Genomic DNA, 21,318 nt, shown 5'->3' on the forward strand with positions numbered 1-21,318 from the left:
CCAGAGGAGAAGAACGGGAGCCTCCGGAGCTGCGGCGGGGGCACAGGATGGTTGCCACGGGCTGGAGGAAGCCCCAGGTAAGTGGATCTTTTTTTAAAACAGCTTGGACACTCACTTTAAGATGAAACACTGTGCCCCCTCTGTCTCCTATATTTCCTCTGTGCCCCGCTGTGCCTCCATTGTACCCCTCTGTGCCACCTCTGTCTCCTGTACCTCCTCTGTGCCTCCAGTGTACCCCTCTGTGCCATATCTGTCTTCTGTGCCTCCTCTGTGCCACCTCTGCCCCTCCCACTATCTAACCTCTGTCCCTCAGTGTACCTCTCTGTGCCACCTCTGCCCCTCCCACTATCTAACCTCTGTCCCTCAGTGTACCTCTCTGTGCCACCTCTGCCCCTCCCACTATCTAACCTCTGTCCCTCAGTGTACCTCTCTGTGCCACCTCTGCCCCTCCCACTATCTAACCTCTGTCCCCCTGTTCCCTCAGTGTCCCCCTCTGCCTCCAATGTCTCCCTCTGTACCGCCTCTGCACCGCCTCTGCCCTCCTTTTGTGCCTCCTTGTGTCCTAGTGGTGATCATAACGTGCTGATTCTGCTTACAGAAAATTTGACATAAAAGCAGTTGCGTTTATATGTATTTATGATTTTGATATTTAATTGATTTCACGTAATCCACGCACTCTTCCAGAGGGTCATTTTACAGAGTTTTAAAAAAAAATTCCTTTGAATTTTTTGAAAGTAGATTTTTTTTGAAAAAAAAAATGTCAAGGTCTTTTTGAAAGAAAATGTTTTTCATTTGTTCCCACAGAATCAAATTTCACATTTTCTGTAGCGGCGGGTCATTTTTAAGTCAGAGACTACATGAATGTCTATCATTTGCGGTAAAAAGAAAATATTAAGGTTTTTTTTTTTTTCACACAGATGGGTTGGATAATACCTTAGTGATCTTTCCCCTGTCAGACTTGTCGGCCTGTGTCTGGAAGGCTGCCAAGTTCTTCAGTGTTGTGGTTCTGCTATGAACTCCCCCTTCCAGGCCCCTCTATGCACACTGTCTGTGTGTTCTTTAGGATTAGAGCAGCTTCTCTCTTCTCTCTTATCTTTTACAAGCTGGATAAATCGTCCCCTGAGCTGACTGGGCTTTCACATACTGAAGAATTACAGACAAGGGCAAAGCTGTTTGCAGGAAGAAACAAGCAGCCTGAAACTTCAGTGCATGAGAACAGGGGGAAAGAAACACACAAATGATCTCTTGAGATTCAAAAGGAAGGCTGTATACAGCCTGCTTGTGTATGGATGTATTTTCTATGTGTGGACATACTGTACATCAACCTACTTCCTGTTTTGGTGGCCATTTTGTTTGTTTATAAACAAACTTTTAAAAACTGTTTTTAACCACTTTTAATGCGGCGAGGAGCGGCGAAATTGTGTCAGAGGGGAATAGGAGATGTCCCCTAACGCACTGGTATGTTTACTTTTGTGCGATTTTAACAATACAGATTCTCTTTGGTGGGATTAAACTCTGACAAAACATTCAGTAAAACTGTGTTTTCCTACTTTTTATTACCCATACAGTTACAATATTTGCTTTTGTGCACAAGTAATATTGTCTGTCTACAATTTCCCAAAGTACGGTTTATCTACTCTGAAAGCTGCCTTTGCATTTTATTTCATAACTGCTGTATATGTATATGTATGTATATATATATATATATATATATATATATATATATATATATATCTCCATATCTCAAAATCATCTATCTATTGATCACTTCTCAGCTCTTTCTGCTCCTCAGCTCAGTACAGCTCAGTTTCGGCAGTTTGCTAACGTTCTCTAAATATATCTGAGGGCACTTTCCCACTAGCTAACGTGTGCACAAACCTGATTTTGTGCATGCGTTACTACTCATGGCGGCTGGAAGTTGCGCTTAAACTCCTTTTAGTGGCGCTAGTTCTAGTTCACCTGATGGGAAATCGCTTCCATTGCGCAATGAAATGTTCCCAGAGGCATTACATCATATTACTCTGGAACACTTTAACTAATGTGAACGGTAACATGAAAGTCAGTCGACTTTTATGTTACCTTGCTTGTTGCTTCCTGTGTGCGGTCCGTCAAAACGGACGGCACAAAACCTAGCGGGAAAGGAGCCTGACAATGGAATATAAATAAAAGATAATGTTATCATTCATTTGAATGCGGCCAAAAGTTGCCCCCTGAAGCAAGGAGCTTTCTATCGAAAAACAGTGTTGTTTTTAACTGTTTGAATGCTGTTCTGCTACAATTTTTTTTTTTGTGGTAGTAGATTTTATGCTGTAAATAATCTTGGAGAGCTGAGAGGAAATGCTGAATTTCATACCACTTTAAGGCCTGGAAGGCTGGAACCCACTACAAAACGCAATCGCTAATCGCAATCACTAGCGTTTTGTATGAGCAGTTTGTAAGCAATTTCATGAGCATTTTAGGGAGCGATTTTAAAAAGTGTATCAATTTGCCAGCGGTTGTGTAGCGATTAGCGTTTTAAAGTCTGATTGGTCCTTTCGATCAATTTCAATTTTGTTACAGTGTGCAGTAACTTTAAAACGCTAGCAAAATCGCTCCCTGCAGGTTCTGATGAGCGATTACGCCAGCAATTATATACTTTAAAGCGCAAATGCTAACTAAATGCTGCAGGTCCTGCGTTTGCGAGTTTGTTAATCGCAATCGCTTCTGTGGAATTTGCACCATCCATTTACATTGGCAGAGCGTTTAGGGAAATCGCTAGCGATTTATCACGCTCCCTAAACGCTCAAAAAATGGCTCTAGTGGGTTCCAGCCCTCAGGGTTTATCAGCAGAAATTCCTCAGTGATCGCTGCTATAACACACATGGCTAAATCGAGATTAAAAATCTCTTGCAAATGTAACTGGCAATAGAAAAACAGTAAAGAAAAAAATAATAGTGTCGCTGTATCAGTTTACTTTGTGCAAATCAAGTACAGTAAAACCTTGGATTGCATGTAAGTTTGCTTGCAAGACCAGCAAAAATGTTAACGTTTTGACATAAGCGATCACCGTCTTGATATACAAGTCCAGTACATCTGCGTATGTCAGATCGTCATAACTGAGCCAATGGTTTTTCATTTCTTAGACGCTGCAAGATTGTACTTAAAGGACCACTATGGCAAAAAGTTTTAAAATGCACTATAAATTACTTTTTTCCTATGTTGCTGTCGCTTACAGTAGGTAGTAAAAATCTGACAGGTTTTCAACTAGTCCATTTCCTCATGTATATTTTATTTATTTTTTACGAAAGGTGCGTTAACACTGAAACCGCACAAAACAGCGCAAGGAAATTTGGGCGCACCCTGTGGCATGAATTAGGGCTATAGCGGTGCTCAGACAGTAATTTGGGCATTATCAAAAGACAGAGCCCTAATTACTTTAAAAAGAGCTTGTGTAGCTGGCAGCCAAGTTACGTCTTGCCCCACTGTCCACGGTGGCCTGGAGGGGGAATAGTAATTAACGCCGCCGGGACTTTTGCAGGGTGAGCCGTTATCGGGCTTTGCCCTGCGCCCAAATTTCCTGGCGCCATTTTTGCATGTATGCAGTGAACACCCCTTGCCATGGTATACATGTTTAAAAAAGATTTAGATTTAGAACAAGTTTAGTGATCCATCAAGACAGGTTGCTATACAATGTCGAGGGCAGCTGTACACATGCTACGTTCTCAGAGGAGCGCGCGTGAAATGTTTGTCTTAGCGGAAGAGTCTTGTGTGTACGGGGCTTTAGAACATTAAAACATTGACTTGCGTTATTTGACAAGTGGTTGCCACCTGCCTGCCTGGTGGAAGGCACTGATGATGATTTCTCTGCCATTGTCATTGTGCAGCATATGCTCCGGTCTGGTGGCCGCAACGTTGGGAACTCCGGCTGATGTCATCAAGACCCGGATCATGAATCAGCCCAGAGACAAACATGGACGGTAAGTGGCCACATTGACCCTCTGCCTGCAATACATCCTGAAAGTATTCATAAAAGTCATCTATGCAGAAAGGGCGTTACACTTTTTTTGGTATTAATAGCTAAACATAACCCTATTCTCACACTGAAACCTCCCTCTAGAAATGGCTAACCTTCTCCACCTACCGCCATGGCTAACCTTAAAGAGAAACAGTGAAAATGTCATTTGAAAAAGTGCTTACGTTTAGCTTTGAAAAAATGATTTAGTCAGTGTTTGCCCATTGTAAAATCTTTCCTCTCCCTGATTTACATTCTGACATTTATCACATGGTGACATTTTTACTGCTGGCAGGTGATGTCACTGGAAGTAGCTGCTGCTTACTTTTTTGGCAGTTGGAAACAGCTGTAAACTGTTATTTCCCACAAAGCAACGAGGTTCACAGACAGGAAAACTGACAGGACCATGGTGCTCACACTTTCCTGTAGAAGGAGTTTCACCACAATATCAGCCATACAGAGCCCCCTGATAATCCGTTTGTGAAAAGGAAGAGATTTCTCATGTAAAAGGGGGTATCAGCTACTGATTGGGATAAAGTTCAATTCTTGGTCACGGTTTCTCTTTAAAGCAAATCTGAAGCAAAAAAAACCCAACAACCGGATATGGCTCTATGAAGATGGAAGGCTCTGGGTCCTATAGAGTCTTCCAGCTCCTCTCACCGCCCCCTTGTTGTAACGATGTCTCCCCCGTTTAAATACCCTGCCATGGTAGGCTTCGGAAGTCTTTGGGAGCCCAAGTGCTCCTGAGGACGGGTAGCTCCATACTGCGCATGCGTCCTCACGGAGGGGGGGGGGGGGGCAGTACGGAGTGGCCTTCTGAAGCCTCCCGCGGTGGCACAGAGTCAAAGACGGCTAACGGGGGGACAACGCTGGAATGAGGGGACCAGAAGAGGAATGGGAAGATTCTATAGTCCCCAGAGCCTTCCCTTCTCCTTAGGTAAGTATCTATCTGATTTCCATTTTTAAAATCACTTCAGTGTTGCTTTAACCACCCCCTCAATGGCTAACCTTAACCACTCCCCAACCCCATGGCTAACTTAACACTCCACCTGAAGGCCTCCCTTCCCTTCCCCCCACACCACCAATCCCTCACATAAAGGAAACATTTTGGGGAAAAAATCCGAGTAGAGGGAGGGAGGAGTTGGGCCCTGCGACTCCCCCTCCATCACTGTTCCCCCCCCCCCCCCCACCCTCACTGGGCCACGGGCAGACAGCTGCCTTATCTTTTAGAGCAGAAAGAAAGTTCTGAGTTCAGGTTCGCTGAACCTGACTATCGGATACCAGGAAAGTCCTAATTAGGATCAGAACTATTGACAGAATGGTTGATCTCATCAGTTTATTTGCACTTAAGGTTTGCTTTAATGCTATAGTAAGATTGAATGCTGCAGACCTGGTTATTTTGTCTTCCAGGGGACTCTTGTACAAGTCTTCCACAGATTGTTTCATCCAAGCTGTACGCGGGGAAGGACTTGGCTCCCTGTACAAAGGATTTATCCCCACCTGGATGAGAATGGTAACTAGTTATATGTGAATACCCATAAACCCCAGCAAGTGCTCCTCTAAAGTCTATTCAAGCCCAACAGGGGCTTTGTTAGTGGGGTGTAACCAGCAGTGTGGATACAATAGACACCCGAGCAAACAGTGTGGAAGAACCTCTTAGCCTGCCTATGTTGGCTGACTCTTCTATTGCGTTATGAATCAGGACTCCATTACTAGTTTATTTTAGGTCTATATAAGTGATACGGGTTATTTCAGTGCCCACACTGCACCACATTTGGGTGCCGCCATAGGCCGTAACATTAATTACTGGTATAGCGGCGGTCCAGACTGAAGTCTGCCAGATTAGGCAGGATTAGCTGCATGCTTGTTTCAGGTGTGTGATTCAGACACTTCTGCAGCCAAAGAGATCAGCAGTGCAGCCAGGCAATTTGCATTGTTTAAGGCCCCGCCACGAGTTGCTGTCCGGATTGCGGCAGGCCGACACGCACCACATCAGAAGGTGCATAGACTGCACTGTCTGATGTTCACCAGTGCGGTCTGGGAACGCATGCTGCACACATTTTTTCCAGAAACGCGCGGCTGACCCATTCACTTTCAGTGAATAGGATCAGCCACGCATCACATACAAACGCAGATGGCGTGCATTCGTATGCGTTGCGTTCCGAACGCACGACCATCCGCGTTTCATGATGTGAACGTGGCATAAAAGTAGCTAAATATGGCAGCTCCCATATGCCTCTCACTTCAGCTGTCCTTTAGGACTGGGAACCTCTACAAATTGCAAAGCGTTATGGCAATCGTTAGCGATTCGTGGTAGTGCTTTGTAAGCAAGTTTAGAAGCGATTTACGCAATCTTATATAAATACATTAGAGAGCAAAGGCTCCCAAAATGCTGTATGTCCTGTGATTGCAATTAGCTCTAATTGCAATCGCTCTGGTAGGTTCACCATTATCCACTTTCATTGGCAAAGTGTTTTTTAAATCGCCGGTGATTGCCGGCGATCTAAAAACACTCACAAAAGTGCTCTTGTGGGGGTCCCAGCGTTTAGGGCCGGTTCACATGGGCTACTGCTGAGCTTCTGCTCAGCGTCTCGCTCAAAAGCCGTGGTTTAACAGCTAAGCTTTTAAAGGAAACCAGAGCTCTTCTAAAGGAAACATTTATACATACCTGGGACTTCCTCCAGCCTCATGCGTACGGATCGCTTCCACACCGCTGTCCTCAGTCTTCTCCAGCTCCGGTACCGGGTCCCGGGACTCCTGGCAGTAGAAGTGCGCCTCTACGTATCGCTCTAGCGACTGCTGGAGAGATACGCAAACAGCGCACTTCACTTACGTCAGACTGGCTTCAACTGACAGAAGTGCAGGGACCCGGTACCGGAGCTGCGGGAAGACTGTGGACAGCGGTGTGGGAGAGATCCCTGCGCATGAGGCAGAAGGAAGTCCCAGGTATGTATAAATGTTTCCCTTATAAGAGCTCTGGTACACTTTAAAGGAGTTATCAGGCAATCCTAAAGAAAATAAGTGCTACTTACCCAGGGCTTCCTCCAGCCCCAAGCTCCCAGCATGTCCCTTGCTGCAGCTCTGCAGTCAGCCGTTCGCCGCCTCCGCCTCCCGGCAGTGACGTCAGGGCTACCTCCAGGTCGGCCTGTACTGCGCCTGCACGAGCCGCGCTGTCAATCACCGCCACGTGGGCCGGAGCGGACTGCACAGAACTACTGCGCAGTCCGCTCCGGCCCACGTGGTGGTGATTCACAGCGCCGCTCGTGCAGACGCAGTACAAGCCGACCTGGAGGTCGCCCTTACGTCATTGCCGGGAGGCGGAGGCGGCGAACGGCTGACTGCAGAGCTGCAGCAAGGGACATGCTGGGAGCTTGGGGCTGGAGGAAGCCCTGGGTAAGTAGCACTTATTTTCTTTAGGATTACCTGATAACTCCTTTAGGCCAGAAACCCACTAGGAGTGCTTTTCTGAGCGCTTTTTGAGTTGAAAAACTCTTGCTAATGCAATGCTATGGGTGTGATCCCACTCAAGTGATGGGATTTTATAAAAATCCCCCATAGCATTGCATTAGCAAGAGCTTTTTCAAATCACAAGCGCTTAGAAAGCGCTCCTAGTGGGTTTCTGGCCTTAATGTCTTTTGAAGGCTTTTAGGAAAGTGTTGCATTTTCTTGGATAAGGGTGTAGGGAAAAGCCTAAAAAAGTTACTTTTAAAACGCTGCATTTCATGCCAGCAAAACGTCTATGTGAACCAGCCCTTAATATGAGATTTAAAGAGAGTCTGAAGCGAGAATAGATCTCGCTTCAGACCTCATAGCTAGCAGGGGCATGTGTGCCCCTGCTAAAACGCCGCTATCCCGCGGCTTAACGGGGGTCCCTGTCCCCCCAAATCCCCTCCGTAATGCGGGGGAGCGCTTCCGCATTGGGGCAGGGCTAACCGCCGCAGCCCTGCCCCACGCGCGTCTGTCAGCGCGTATCTCCGCCTCTCCCCCGCCCCTCTCAGTCTTCCTTCACTGAGAGGGGCGGGGGAGAGGCGGCGATGCGCGTCTGATAGACGCGCTGTGAGGCAGGGCTGCAGCCGTTAGCCCTGCCTCTAGGAAGGGCTAATCTGCGACCAAGAACATGACCAAGGTTTGCGGGGGGTGGGTTGGGGGGGTCAGGGACCCTCGTTCAGCCGCGGGATAGCGGCGTTTTAGCAGGGGCACACATGCCCCTGCTATATATGAGAGCTGAAGCGAGATTTAGTCTCGCTTCAGTGTCTCTTTAATAAAGATTTATATGGGCACTGAGTGAATACAGTGATGCCACACCCCTCTGTCCTTTATATAAGCAGATCATTATTTCTCAGCATAGCTTTCCTCACCTTGATACCCTTGTCTGTATTGTCCTGTCCTTCTCAGCTGTGTGATGTGCTGTCATTTCAGGCTCCCTGGTCACTGGTGTTCTGGCTGACTTATGAGCAGATACGACGGATCGTGGGCGTGAGCTCATTTTAAGACTTCTCAATAGGTATTTAATGCAGAACTTCAAAGCGGACCTGAATTCAGAACTTCCTCTCTGCTCTAAAAGATAAGCAACCGCATAATAAAACCTGTAAATAAAAACATTTCTTTGTTACAGCGGATACAAATCCTGAAATTAAACTGCAGTGTGTCTACTTCCTGCAGAAGCAGACGTATTGTTAACATCCTGTGTTTACCAATTAGCTGCTCTGCGCAGGCTGCCGGCTGGCACAACTGAGAGATCAAATTACAACTTGTGATTAGTCACAGATGAGGGGGAATTAGACAGGCTAAACTCTCTAAATCTATATAGGATGTATTTCTTTGTGTTTTCTTTCTGTCCTGTTCAAGATTTCAGGTCTGCTTTCACAGTAAAATGTATAGAAGAAACAAAGGAGCGCTCCTTGGTGCATTAACTTTTTAATCTCAAATAACACGCAACATGGATACTTACAGTGTACAGATGTCGACCTGACGAAGGCGTAGTTACGTCGAAACGCGTTGTGACGTCATACGGCTCCAGCGCACCAGGCTCCGCCCACCACGTGTCACCCCCGCCGACACCACCGCTCCCGCTGCCCCGGCCAGGCACAGGAGCAGGGAGAGAACCAGCAGGCCTGACAAGCGCTCATTTCATCTGTACACTGTAAGTGTATCCATGTTGCGTGTTATTTGAGATTAAAAAAGTTAATGCACCAAGGAGTGCTCCTTTGTTTCTTCTATCTGTTACTTAGGTTCACTGGTGTCACCCATTTAAAGGAGCAGCACCTGTAACCCTTCTCAGTACCAGGATAGCGCAGGTCACTTTTTACATTTGGATCTTCACAGTAAAATGCAATGCTGATCACAATGTAAGATGTGTATCACTAAAACACAGATATAAACAAACAATCTAGAGATCATGGTATTAGCTATAAGATTGATAACTTGAGAGGTTACAGTCTAGAATAGTGATAGTGAACCTGTAGTGAAAAAGTGCTCCTAGGGGGTATTTACCTTGGGAGGGGGCAGGGGCGTATCTGGGTAATATAGCACCTATGGCAAATACTGAAATTGTCCCCCCCACCCCAGTATAAGTCACTAGAGTTAGTCCCCCAGTCTAAGCACCCAGAGGTGTAGAACCCTAGTATAGGTAGCTAGAGGCAGTCCCCCCATATAGGTGGTAAGTGTCCCCCAGTATAAAAAGCCCCCCAGCCCCCGGAGTACAGGTTATAGTTAGTGAGAGGCAACCTCCTGTATGGTGGTACAGCACGAGGGAGGAGGCATGGCGCCCATGGCGCGAGACATACCTGAACCCCTCCAGATACACCACTGGCAGGGGGAAGCCTTTGGATCCTAAAGAGGCTTCCCCGTCCTCCGCAGTACAGGGAATCCAGCGCGGTTATCCCTCAGGGGCAACTTTTTCCATACAGGTGTTTTTGAAAGCATTGTAGTTAGATGGGCTAAGCAGGGATCCCCAACCTGTGGTCCGCGGCCCACTGGTGGTCCGCAGGACGTTTTCAGTTGGGCCGCGGGACTGTCCTCTTGTCTGCCCACCCCGCCCCCTCCGCGGCCGCCGCTCCGTTACCTCTGGCGGCCGCGTGGTCTCTTATATTCTCCCTTCTCTCTCTTCCCAGTGTGTGTCACAACAGCGCGCCCTGTGAGGTGGGTGCTGCTATACTGGGGCACTATACTAGCTATACTGGGGACTATACTGGCTGTACTGGGGCACTACTGGCTGTACTGGGGCACTACTAGCTATACTGGGGCACTATACTAGCTATACTGAGGCACTATACTAGATATACTGAGGCACTATACTAGCTATACTGAGGCACTATACTAGCTATACTGGGGACTATACTGGCTGTACTGGGGCACTACTGGCTGTACTGGGGCACTACTAGCTATACTGGGGCACTATACTAGCTATACTGAGGCACTATACTAGCTATACTGGGGCACTATACTGGGCACTATACTAGCTATACTGGGCACTATACTAGCTATACTGAGGCACTATACTAGCTATACTGGGGACTATACTGGCTGTACTGGGGCACTATACTAGCTATACTAGGCACTATACTAGCTATACTGAGGCACTATACTAGCTATACTGAGGCACTATACTAGCTATACTGGGGACTATACTGGCTGTACTGGGGCACTACTGGCTGTACTGGGGCACTACTAGCTATACTGGGGCACTATACTAGCTATACTGAGGCACTATACTAGCTATACTGAGGCACTATACTAGCTATACTGAGGCACTATACTAGCTATACTGGGGACTATACTGGCTGTACTGGGGCACTACTGGCTGTACTGGGGCACTACTAGCTATACTGGGGCACTATACTGGCTGTACTGGGGCACTACTAGCTATACTGGGGCACTATACTAGCTATACTGGGGCACTATACTGGGGTACTATACTAGCCGTACTGGGCACTATACTGGCTGTACTGGGGCTTTACTAGCTATACTGGGGCATACTAGCTATATTGGGGCACTATACTAGCTATACTGGGGCACTATACTAGCTATACTGGGGCACTATACTAGCTATACTGGGGCACTATACTAGCTAAACTGGGGCATACTAGCTATACTGGGGCACTATACTAGCTATACTGGGGCACTATACTAGCTATACTGGGCACTATACTAGCTTTACTGGGCACTATACTAGCTATACTGGGGTAACTGTACTAGCCATACTGGGGCAACTAAACTCCCTATACTGGGGTAACTATGCTAGCTATGCCCCCCCCCCCCGGTAACCCGCTGTGCACGTCACTGCCCACTAGGATGCTATACCCCCCCAAGCCGACCACCCACCCCCCTCCGTGGGCCCCGGAGAAAAATTTGGTCAGAAAGTGGTCCCCGGGCCGGAAAAGGTTGGGGACCCCTGGGCTAAGGCACCAAATGGTTTCTTAGCTGTGGCATCGGTTCAGTGGCCTAGCCTACAAAGTGGACACCGTGAGACTTGCAGAAGGAATGTGTATATAAAGAGAAGATGTCGCGCTGTAAACTGAAACCTTTTGTAGCTATAGGCTTAAGGTGGCCACACGATACAATAAAAAGATCCGATTTTATGGCAAATTGATAAAAATGATCTGATTTTCCGAAAAATCTAAAGTTATTTATTTTTTAGCAAGAAATCCGATTGGATTTCCCGTTTTTATTTGATAAAAGTCTATCGGGAGTGCTGGATTTTTCTGATCTTTTATGAAAATTGAATGGTGTGTGATAGATTTCCTTATATACCCTTCCAAGCAATTTTCTGAGTTTTCAATCATCTTTTTTCATAATTGGGTAAAAATTGACCACTCGTGTGTGGCACATTGGCCAGATTTTTTAAATCTTACAATCACTCAGAAAAAAATGATTGCAATTTTTGAATTGAAAAGATATTTTAAAAATTGTATGGTGTGTGTGGTCACCTTTAGTGTTGAAACTTCAATCAAGAAATTGGATGAATTCCTGAGGCAATAACCAAAGATGGAAGATAAATGATATCTACAAAGCAGTTCTTTAGTAAAGTGGACTGTATCTCCCTCTAGTGGCTGAATCCCAGGCAGCCATTCACAAGTATCCACCATCAGTAAAGAAAATGCATGATTTCCAGCTGTGATCATGCGTGGCGAGCATTAACTTCTTTCTTTTTATTAAAGCGAACCTTAAGTCTACTAAAAAAAAATGAGATTTACTCACCTGGGGCTTCCCTCAGCCCCCAGCAGCCGATCGGTGCCCTCGCAGCTCCGCTCCGATGTCCCAGGACCCGCCGGCGAGCACTTCCGGTTTGGCCGTCACCGGCCGACAGGCATGGGAATGCGAGTGATTGTTCGCGTTCCCAGCCTGTATATCGCCCCCTGTGCTGCTATTGCGGCCAGGAGGTCACAATAGCAGCATAGGGGGCGATATACAGGCTGGGAACGTGAACAATCACTCGCATTCCCATGCCTGTCGGCCGGTGACGGCCAAACCGGAAGTGCTCGCCGGCGGGTCCTGGGACATCGGAGCGGAGCTGCGAGGGCACCGATCGGCTGCTGGGGGCTGAGGGAAGCCCCAGGTGAGTAAATCTCATTTTTTTAGTAGACTTAAGGTTCGCTTTAAGATGTGAAAGTACAAAACCCAAGAGTAGATCTAGTGCTCAAAGCTTTTAGCTTTTGTCTGATTTACAGAGCGATATGTTAGGTGACAGTCTTGTCAGCTGGACCATACCATTTTAGACCATACAAAAGAGTTGCCTATACCAGGTAGAAAAGAAGCAGGCTGTAGGTCAGACAGGGATACTTATCTGCCTGGGGATGAGGACTATTGATCCTGCTGTGACACAGTTCAGCGTATAGATGTTATGGTCCTAATACGTTGAGGTCTGGGAGACAGAGGCTCTATTGGTCTATACAGTGGGTTGCAAAAGTATTCGGCCCCCTTGAAGTTTTCCACATTTTGTCACATTACTGCCACAAACATGCATCAATTTTATTGGAATTCCACGTGAAAGACCAATACAAAGTGGTGTACATGTGAGAAGTGGATTGAAAATCATACATGATTCCAAACATTTTTTACAAATAACTGCAAAGTGGGGTGTGCATAATTATTCGGCCCCCTGAGTCATTACTTTGTAGAACCACCTTTTGCTGCAATTACAACTGCCAGTCTTTTAGGGTATGTCTCTACCAGCTTTGCACATCTAGAGACTGAAATCCTTGCCCATTCTTCTTTGCAAAACAGCTCCAGCTCAGTCAGATTAGATGGACAGCGTTTCTGAACAGCAGTTTTCAGATCTTGCCACAGATTCTCGATTGGATTTAGATCTGAACTTTGACTGGGCCATTCTAACACATAGATATGTTTTGTTTTAAACCATTCCATTGTTGCCCTGGCTTTATGTTTAGGGTCATTGTCCTGCTGGAAGGTGAACCTCCGCCCCAGTCTCAAGTCTTTTGCAGTCTCCAAGAGGTTTTCTTCCCAGTTTGCCCTGTACTTGGCTCCATCCATCTTCCCATCAACTCTGACCAGCTTCCCTGTCCCTGCTGAAGAGATGCACCCCCCCCCCCCCCCCCCGAGCATGATGCTGCCACCACCACCATATTTGACAGTGGGGATGGTGTGTTCAGAGTGATGTGCAGTATTAGTTTTCCGCCACGCATAGCGTTTTGCATTTTGGCCAAAAAGTTCCATTTTGGTCTCATCTGACCAGAGCACCTTCTTCCACATGGTTGTTTTGTCCCCCACATGGCTTGTTGCAAACTGCAAATGGGACTTCTTATGCTTTCTGTTAACAATGCCTTTCTTCTTGTCACTCTTCCATAAAGGCCAACTTTGTACAGTGCATGACTAATAGTTGTCCTATGGACAGAGTCTCCCACCTGAGCTGTAGATCTCTGCAGCTCATCCAGAGTCACCATGGGCCTCTTGACTGCATTTCTGATCAGTGCTCTCCTTGTTCGGCCTGTGAGTTTAGGTGGATGGCCTTGTCTTGGTAGGTTTACAGTTGTGCCATACTCCTTCCATTTCTGAATGATTGCTTGAACAGTGCTCCGTGGGATGTTCAAGGCTTTGGAAATCTTTTTGTAGCCTAAGCCTGCTTTAAATTTCTCAATAACTTGATCCCTGACCTGTCTGGTGTGTTCTTTGGACTTCACGGTGTTGTTACTCCCAATATTCACTTAGCCAACCTCTGAGGCCCTCACAGAGCAGCTGTATTTGTACTGACATTAGATTACACACAGGTGCACTCTATTTAGTCATTAGCACTCATCAGGCAATGTCTATAGGCAACTGGCTGCATTTAGAGCAAAGGGGGCCGAATAATTATGCACACACCACTTTGCGGTTATTTATTTGTAAAAAATGTTTGGAATGATGTATGATTTTCGTTTCACTTCTCATGTGTACACCACTTTGTGTTGGTCTTTCATGTGGAATTCCAATAAAATTGATTAATGTTTGTGGCAGTAATGTGACAAAATGTGGAAAACTTCAAGGGGGCCGAATACTTTTGCAAACCACTGTATCTGCTCTTATGTTGGCCTGATCCAGAAAGGCCTTCCCTTCTTCCAGGGATGTAAGAGTGCATTGGGTCTAGTTGCGTAACTTTACTTCATGGGGTCCCCCAGCTAAAACATTGATGGGGCCCCTCAATGTTGACACCCCTTCCCTCGTCTCTCCTTGTTGCCCTTCATGGCATGAAGGCCCATCTCACAAGGGACGTAAAACAAGTGTGGCCATCATGATATTCACACCCATAATAAGTGTAGCCAGAGAACCACCTGATTAGTAGTTGGGCCCCCCCACAGCTCTCTTGCAGGGACTGCTCCCCTCTAGTTTTGCCCCTGGTTGGGTTCCCTAATATTGGAATTATAGATGGGATAAATCCCAAAGTTCCTCAAATCCAAAGATTCTCTTTTTTTTTTCTTCTTCTTGAGTCTTTGAATCTTAAAGAGACTCTGAATCAATGCGGCCCCCAAATCCCCTGGGCTAACAGCGGGGAGCGCTTCCTGATTGAGGCAAAGCTTAGGGCTGTAGCTCTGCCTCTTGGTGCGTCAATCCCCGTAGATCGCCGCCTCTCCCCCAACCCTCTCAATCCTACTTCACTGGGAGAGGCGGAGATCCGCGGGCAGATTGACGCGCATGGAGGCAGAGCTGCAGCTTAAAGCTCTGCCTCCATAGGCAGCAAAATCCACGACCAAGAAAGTCATGGATTTAGCAGAGGGGATTTGGGGGGTATAAACCCCTCGTTTTTCTGCAAGGATGCGGCGTTTTAGCACAAGCTATAGTGCTTAACATTAATAAAAGTTAAAAGCATTAATTTTATCTCACTTCAGTGTTTCTTTAAATCGAATGAATCCTGTATGTTAGAATTGTGTGATCCATGTACAGTCCTGGCCAAAAGTTTTGAGACTGTCAAAAATATTAGTTTTCACAAAGTTTGCTGCTAAACTGCTTTTAGATCTTTGTTTCAGTTATTTATGTGATGTACTGAAATAGAATTATAAGCACTGCACATGTTTCAAAGGATTTTATTGACAATTACATGAGATTTATGCAGAGTCCGTATTTGCAGTGTTGGCCCTTCTTTTTCAGGACCTCTGCAATTTGACTGGGCATGCTTTCAATCAACTTCTGGGCCAGATCCTGACTGATAGCATCCCATTCTTTCATAATCATTTCTTTGAGTTTCTCAGCAGTGGCGTTTCTAGGGTCCTTGGAGATCGGGGGCACCAGGTGGGGAGGTATATGCGGCGCCGCAGCAAACAATGGGCATGGCCATGAGGTGAGTGGGGGTGGCCATGGGTGGGACCAAATGTACATGAACTTAGCAGCGGTGTAAGCTACAGATAACGGGCCTGCCCATCGAAATATTGGATGGAGCCCCCTGTCCTTTATTTAGATAATTTACAATCAGTATAGGCATAGATCAAAGATGTATACGCACATACAATTTTGATTGGTCAATCACTGACCCCCAATTTTACCACCCCCGTGCAGTAAGTGGGCCAACAGACAATGAATTTTATGAACAGAGCTAAAATTGGCTAATCAAAATTGTATGTGTGTACCAGGCTTTACAGCTAATACTGTACATACTGAAAGTAGCAGGGATCAGCATACAATACAGCTGGTTTACAATCAATAAAGGCACAGAGTAACACCTTACACTGTACACACTGGAGGTAAATCAGCACACAGTGCAAGCACTAGAGAACAGCGTATACTGTACATACTGTAGGCAGCAGAATTCAGCACACTGCAGCTAGCGTGCCAAAAATATGAGGATCACGTTGTGCGGCGTGCTTATCGCGCTGCACCGAAAAATGGGTGGGCCATGGACCAGAATGTGGGTGTGGTAACGGGTGGAGACAAATTTACATGAACCTAGCAATGGTGGGACATTAGATTAGGACAGTGGTGGCGAACCTTTTGGAGGCCGAGTGCCCAAACTGCAACCCAAAAGTCACTTACCGGTATCTATCGCAAAGTGGCAACAGCAATTTAAACTAAATACTGTACAAACGTTTTAACTCATACATGAACATTATGGAAAATCCAAGTTGAAAATAAACTGTGAAGATAAACAATTTCATCCATCCTACTCCTGAAAAATGTATTCAATTTTTTAGAACCTCCCAGTTTTATTTTCTGTTTTAAAAAGCTAAAAAAGTAGGTTTAATGCTATTGTGTCATATGATAAGGATTCAGCTTTTCCCATAGTCTCGCAGTTAGCAATCATGAGGCCCCCAACAATACAAATTCAGCAATCATGAGGCCTCCAACAAAATCATGAGGCCCCCAACAAGACAAATTCAGCAATTATGAGGCTCTCAACAAATCATGAGGCCCCCAACAAGACAAATTCAGCAATCTTGAGGCCCCCAACAAATCATAAGGCTCCCAACAAGACAAATTCAGCAGTCATGAGGCACATAAATAGAAAGCATTTCACATAAATAGGCAGAATGCCCCCTTAATATGGTACCCCCAAGTTAGGTAGTGAGTGACAGGCGCCTCCAGTTAGGTAGTGAGTGACAGGGAACCCCTTTAGGTAATGAGTAAGTACCAGGGAGCCCCTTTCGGCGGTGAGTGAGTGACAGGGAGGCCATTTAGGTAGTGAGTGAGTGCCAGGGAGCCCCTTCAGGCAGTGAGTGAGTGCCAGGGAACCCCTTCAGGCAGTGAGTGAGTGACAGGGAGCCCCTTTAGGTAGTGAGTGAGTGCCAGGGAGCCCCTTTAGGCAGTGAGTGAGTGACAGGGAGGCCCTTTAGGTAGTGAGTGAGTGCCAGGGAGCCCCTTTAGGCAGTGAGTGAGTGCCAGGGAGCCCCTTTAGGAAGTGAGTGAGTGACAGGGAGCCCCTTTAGGTAGTGAGTGAGTGCCAGGGAGCCCCTTTAGGAAGTGAGTGAGTGACAGGGAGTCCCTTTAGGTAGTGAGTGCCAGGGAGCCCCTTTAGGCAGTGAGTGAGTGACAGGGAGGCCCTTTAGGTAGTGAGTGAGTGACAGGGAGGCCCTTTAGGTAGTGAGTGAGTGACAGGGAGGCCCTTTAGGTAGTGAGTGAGTGACAGGGAGGCCCTTTAGGTAGTGAGTGAGTGACAGGGAGGCCCTTTAGGTAGTGAGTGAGTGCCAGGGAGCCCCTTTAGGTAGTGAGTGAGTGACAGGGAGGCCCTTTAGGCAGTGAGTGAGTGCCAGGGAGCCCCTTTAGGTAGTGAGTGAGTGACAGGGAGGCCCTTTAGGCAGTGAGTGAGTGCCAGGGAGCCCCTTTAGGCAGTGAGTGCCAGGGAGCCCCTTTAGGTAGTGAGTGAGTGCCAGGGAGCCCCTTTAGGTAGTGAGTGACAGGGAGCCCCTTTAGGTAGTGAGTGAGTGACAGGGAGCCCCATTAGGTAGTGAGTGAGTGACAGGGAGTCCCTTTAGGTAGTGAGTGAGTGACAGGGAGTCCCTTTAGGTAGTGAGTGAGTGACAGGGAGTCCCTTTAGGTAGTGAGTGAGTGACAGGGAGACCCTTTAGGTAGTGAGTGAGTGACAGGGAGGCCCTTTAGGCAGTGGGTGAGTGCCAGGGAGCCCCTTTAGGCAGTGAGTGAGTGACAGGGAGGCCCCTTTAGGTAGTGAGTGAGTGACAGGGAGGCCCCTTTAGGTAGTGAGTGAGTGCCAGGGAGCCCCTTTAGGCAGTGAGTGAGTGACAGGGAGTCCCTTTAGGTAGTGAGTGAGTGACAGGGAGCCCCTTTAGGTAGTGAGTGAGTGCCAGGGAGCCCCTTTAGGTAGTGAGTGACAGGGAGCCCCTTTAGGTAGTGAGTGAGTGACAGGGAGCCCCATTAGGAAGTGAGTGAGTGACAGGAAGTCCCTTTAGGTAGTGAGTGAGTGACAGGGAGTCCCTTTAGGTAGTGAGTGAGTGACAGGGAGTCCCTTTAGGTAGTGAGTGAGTGACAGGGAGACCCTTTAGGTAGTGAGTGACAGGGAGGCCCTTTAGGCAGTGGGTGAGTGCCAGGGAGCCCCTTTAGGCAGTGAGTGAGTGACAGGGAGGCCCCTTTAGGTAGTGAGTGAGTGCCAGGGAGCCCCTTTAGGCAGTGAGTGAGTGACAGGGAGTCCCTTTAGGTAGTAAGTGAGTGACAGGGAGGCCCCTTTAGGAAGTGAGTGAGTGACAGGGAGGCCCCTTTAGGAAGTGAGTGAGTGACAGGGAGCCCCTTTAGGAAGTGAGTGAGTGACAGGGAGTCCCTTTAGGTAGTGAGTGCCAGGGAGCCCCTTTAGGCAGTGAGAGAGTGACAGGGAGGCCCTTTAGGTAGTGAGTGAGTGACAGGGAGGCCCTTTAGGTAGTGAGTGAGTGACAGGGAGGCCCTTTAGGTAGTGAGTGAGTGACAGGGAGGCCCTTTAGGTAGTGAGTGAGTGCCAGGGAGCCCCTTTAGGTAGTGAGTGAGTGACAGGGAGGCCCTTTAGGCAGTGAGTGAGTGCCAGGGAGCCCCTTTAGGTAGTGAGTGAGTGACAGGGAGGCCCTTTAGGCAGTGAGTGAGTGCCAGGGAGCCCCTTTAGGCAGTGAGTGCCAGGGAGCCCCTTTAGGTAGTGAGTGAGTGCCAGGGAGCCCCTTTAGGTAGTGAGTGACAGGGAGCCCCTTTAGGTAGTGAGTGAGTGACAGGGAGCCCCATTAGGAAGTGAGTGAGTGACAGGGAGTCCCTTTAGGTAGTGAGTGAGTGAGTGACAGGGAGTCCCTTTAGGTAGTGAGTGAGTGACAGGGAGTCCCTTTAGGTAGTGAGTGAGTGACAGGGAGTCCCTTTAGGTAGTGAGTGAGTGACAGGGAGTCCCTTTAGGTAGTGAGTGAGTGACAGGGAGCCCCTTTAGGTAGTGAGTGAGTGCCAGGGAGCCCCTTTAGGTAGTGAGTGACAGGGAGGCCCCTTTAGGTAGTGAGTTAGTGCCAGGGAGCCCCTTTAGGTAGTGAGTGAGTGACAGGGAGCCCCTTTAGGTAGTGAGTGAGTGCCAGGGAGCCCCTTTAGGTAGTGAGTGACAGGGAGTCCCTTTAGGTAGTGAGTGAGTGACAGGGAGTCCCTTTAGGTAGTGAGTGAGTGACAGGGAGTCCCTTTAGGTAGTGAGTGAGTGACAGGGAGACCCTTTAGGTAGTGAGTGACAGGGAGGCCCTTTAGGCAGTGGGTGAGTGCCAGGGAGCCCCTTTAGGCAGTGAGTGAGTGACAGGGAGGCCCCTTTAGGTAGTGAGTGAGTGACAGGGAGGCCCTTTAGGTAGTGAGTGAGTGACAGGGTGGCCCCTTTAGGTAGTGAGTGAGTGCCAGGGAGCCCCTTTAGGCAGTGAGTGAGTGACAGGGAGGCCCTTTAGGCAGTGGGTGAGTGCCAGGGAGCCCCTTTAGGCAGTGAGTGAGTGACAGGGAGGCCCCTTTAGGTAGTGAGTGAGTGACAGGGAGGCCCTTTAGGTAGTGAGTGAGTGACAGGGTGGCCCCTTTAGGTAGTGAGTGATTGCCAGGGAGCCCCTTTAGGTAGTGAGTGAGTGACAGGGAGCCCCTTTAGGTAGCGAGTGAGTGCCAGGGAGCCCCTTTAGGTAGTGAGTGACAGGGAGCCCCTTTAGGTAGTGAGTGAGTGACAGGGAGCCCCATTAGGAAGTGAGTGAGTGACAGGAAGTCCCTTTAGGTAGTGAGTGAGTGACAGGGAGTCCCTTTAGGTAGTGAGTGAGTGACAGGGAGTCCCTTTAGGTAGTGAGTGAGTGACAGGGAGTCCCTTTAGGTAGTGAGTGAGTGACAGGGAGACCCTTTAGGTAGTGAGTGACAGGGAGGCCCTTTAGGCAGTGGGTGAGTGCCAGGGAGCCCCTTTAGGCAGTGAGTGAGTGACAGGGAGGCCCCTTTAGGTAGTGAGTGAGTGCCAGGGAGCCCCTTTAGGCAGTGAGTGAGTGACAGGGAGTCCCTTTAGGTAGTAAGTGAGTGACAGGGAGGCCCCTTTAGGAAGTGAGTGAGTGACAGGGAGGCCCCTTTAGGAAGTGAGTGAGTGACAGGGAGCCCCTTTAGGAAGTGAGTGAGTGACAGGGAGTCCCTTTAGGTAGTGAGTGCCAGGGAGCCCCTTTAGGCAGTGAGTGAGTGACAGGGAGGCCCTTTAGGTAGTGAGTGAGTGACAGGGAGGCCCTTTAGGTAGTGAGTGAGTGACAGGGAGGCCCTTTAGGTAGTGAGTGAGTGACAGGGAGGCCCTTTAGGTAGTGAGTGAGTGCCAGGGAGCCCCTTTAGGTAGTGAGTGAGTGACAGGGAGGCCCTTTAGGCAGTGAGTGAGTGCCAGGGAGCCCCTTTAGGTAGTGAGTGAGTGACAGGGAGGCCCTTTAGGCAGTGAGTGAGTGCCAGGGAGCCCCTTTAGGCAGTGAGTGCCAGGGAGCCCCTTTAGGTAGTGAGTGAGTGCCAGGGAGCCCCTTTAGGTAGTGAGTGACAGGGAGCCCCTTTAGGTAGTGAGTGAGTGACAGGGAGCCCCATTAGGAAGTGAGTGAGTGACAGGGAGTCCCTTTAGGTAGTGAGTGAGTGACAGGGAGTCCCTTTAGGTAGTGAGTGAGTGACAGGGAGTCCCTTTAGGTAGTGAGTGAGTGACAGGGAGACCCTTTAGGTAGTGAGTGAGTGACAGGGAGGCCCTTTAGGCAGTGGGTGAGTGCCAGGGAGCCCCTTTAGGTAGTGAGTGAGTGACAGGGAGGCCCCTTTAGGTAGTGAGTGAGTGACAGGGAGGCCCCTTTAGGTAGTGAGTGAGTGCCAGGGAGCCCCTTTAGGCAGTGAGTGAGTGCCAGGGAGTCCCTTTAGGTAGTGAGTGAGTGACAGGGAGTCCCTTTAGGTAGTGAGTGAGTGACAGGGAGCCCCTTTAGGTAGTGAGTGAGTGCCAGGGAGCC

At 48.2% G+C, this 21,318-nt stretch overlaps 1 protein-coding gene across 2 annotated transcripts in view; it reads left to right on the top strand.

Moving 5' to 3' along the window:
• SLC25A27 (solute carrier family 25 member 27) overlaps positions 1-21,318 on the top strand; it is a 71,652-nt gene that overhangs the window by 47,455 nt on the left and 2,879 nt on the right. The window contains exons 7-9 of one of the 2 annotated variants that reach the window (XM_068280182.1): positions 3,864-3,956; positions 5,402-5,504; positions 8,411-8,495. In XM_068280182.1, coding sequence (XP_068136283.1) covers positions 3,864-3,956; positions 5,402-5,504; positions 8,411-8,482 — 268 coding nt within the window. In that variant the 3' untranslated portion in view covers positions 8,483-8,495. The remainder of the gene's footprint in view (positions 1-3,863; positions 3,957-5,401; positions 5,505-8,410; positions 8,496-21,318) is intronic. The other variant, XM_068280183.1, reaches the window with a different exon arrangement.

This window comes from Hyperolius riggenbachi, chromosome 4 (assembly GCF_040937935.1).
Source record: "Hyperolius riggenbachi isolate aHypRig1 chromosome 4, aHypRig1.pri, whole genome shotgun sequence".
In the NCBI taxonomy this organism is placed as follows: Eukaryota; Metazoa; Chordata; class Amphibia; order Anura; family Hyperoliidae; genus Hyperolius; species Hyperolius riggenbachi.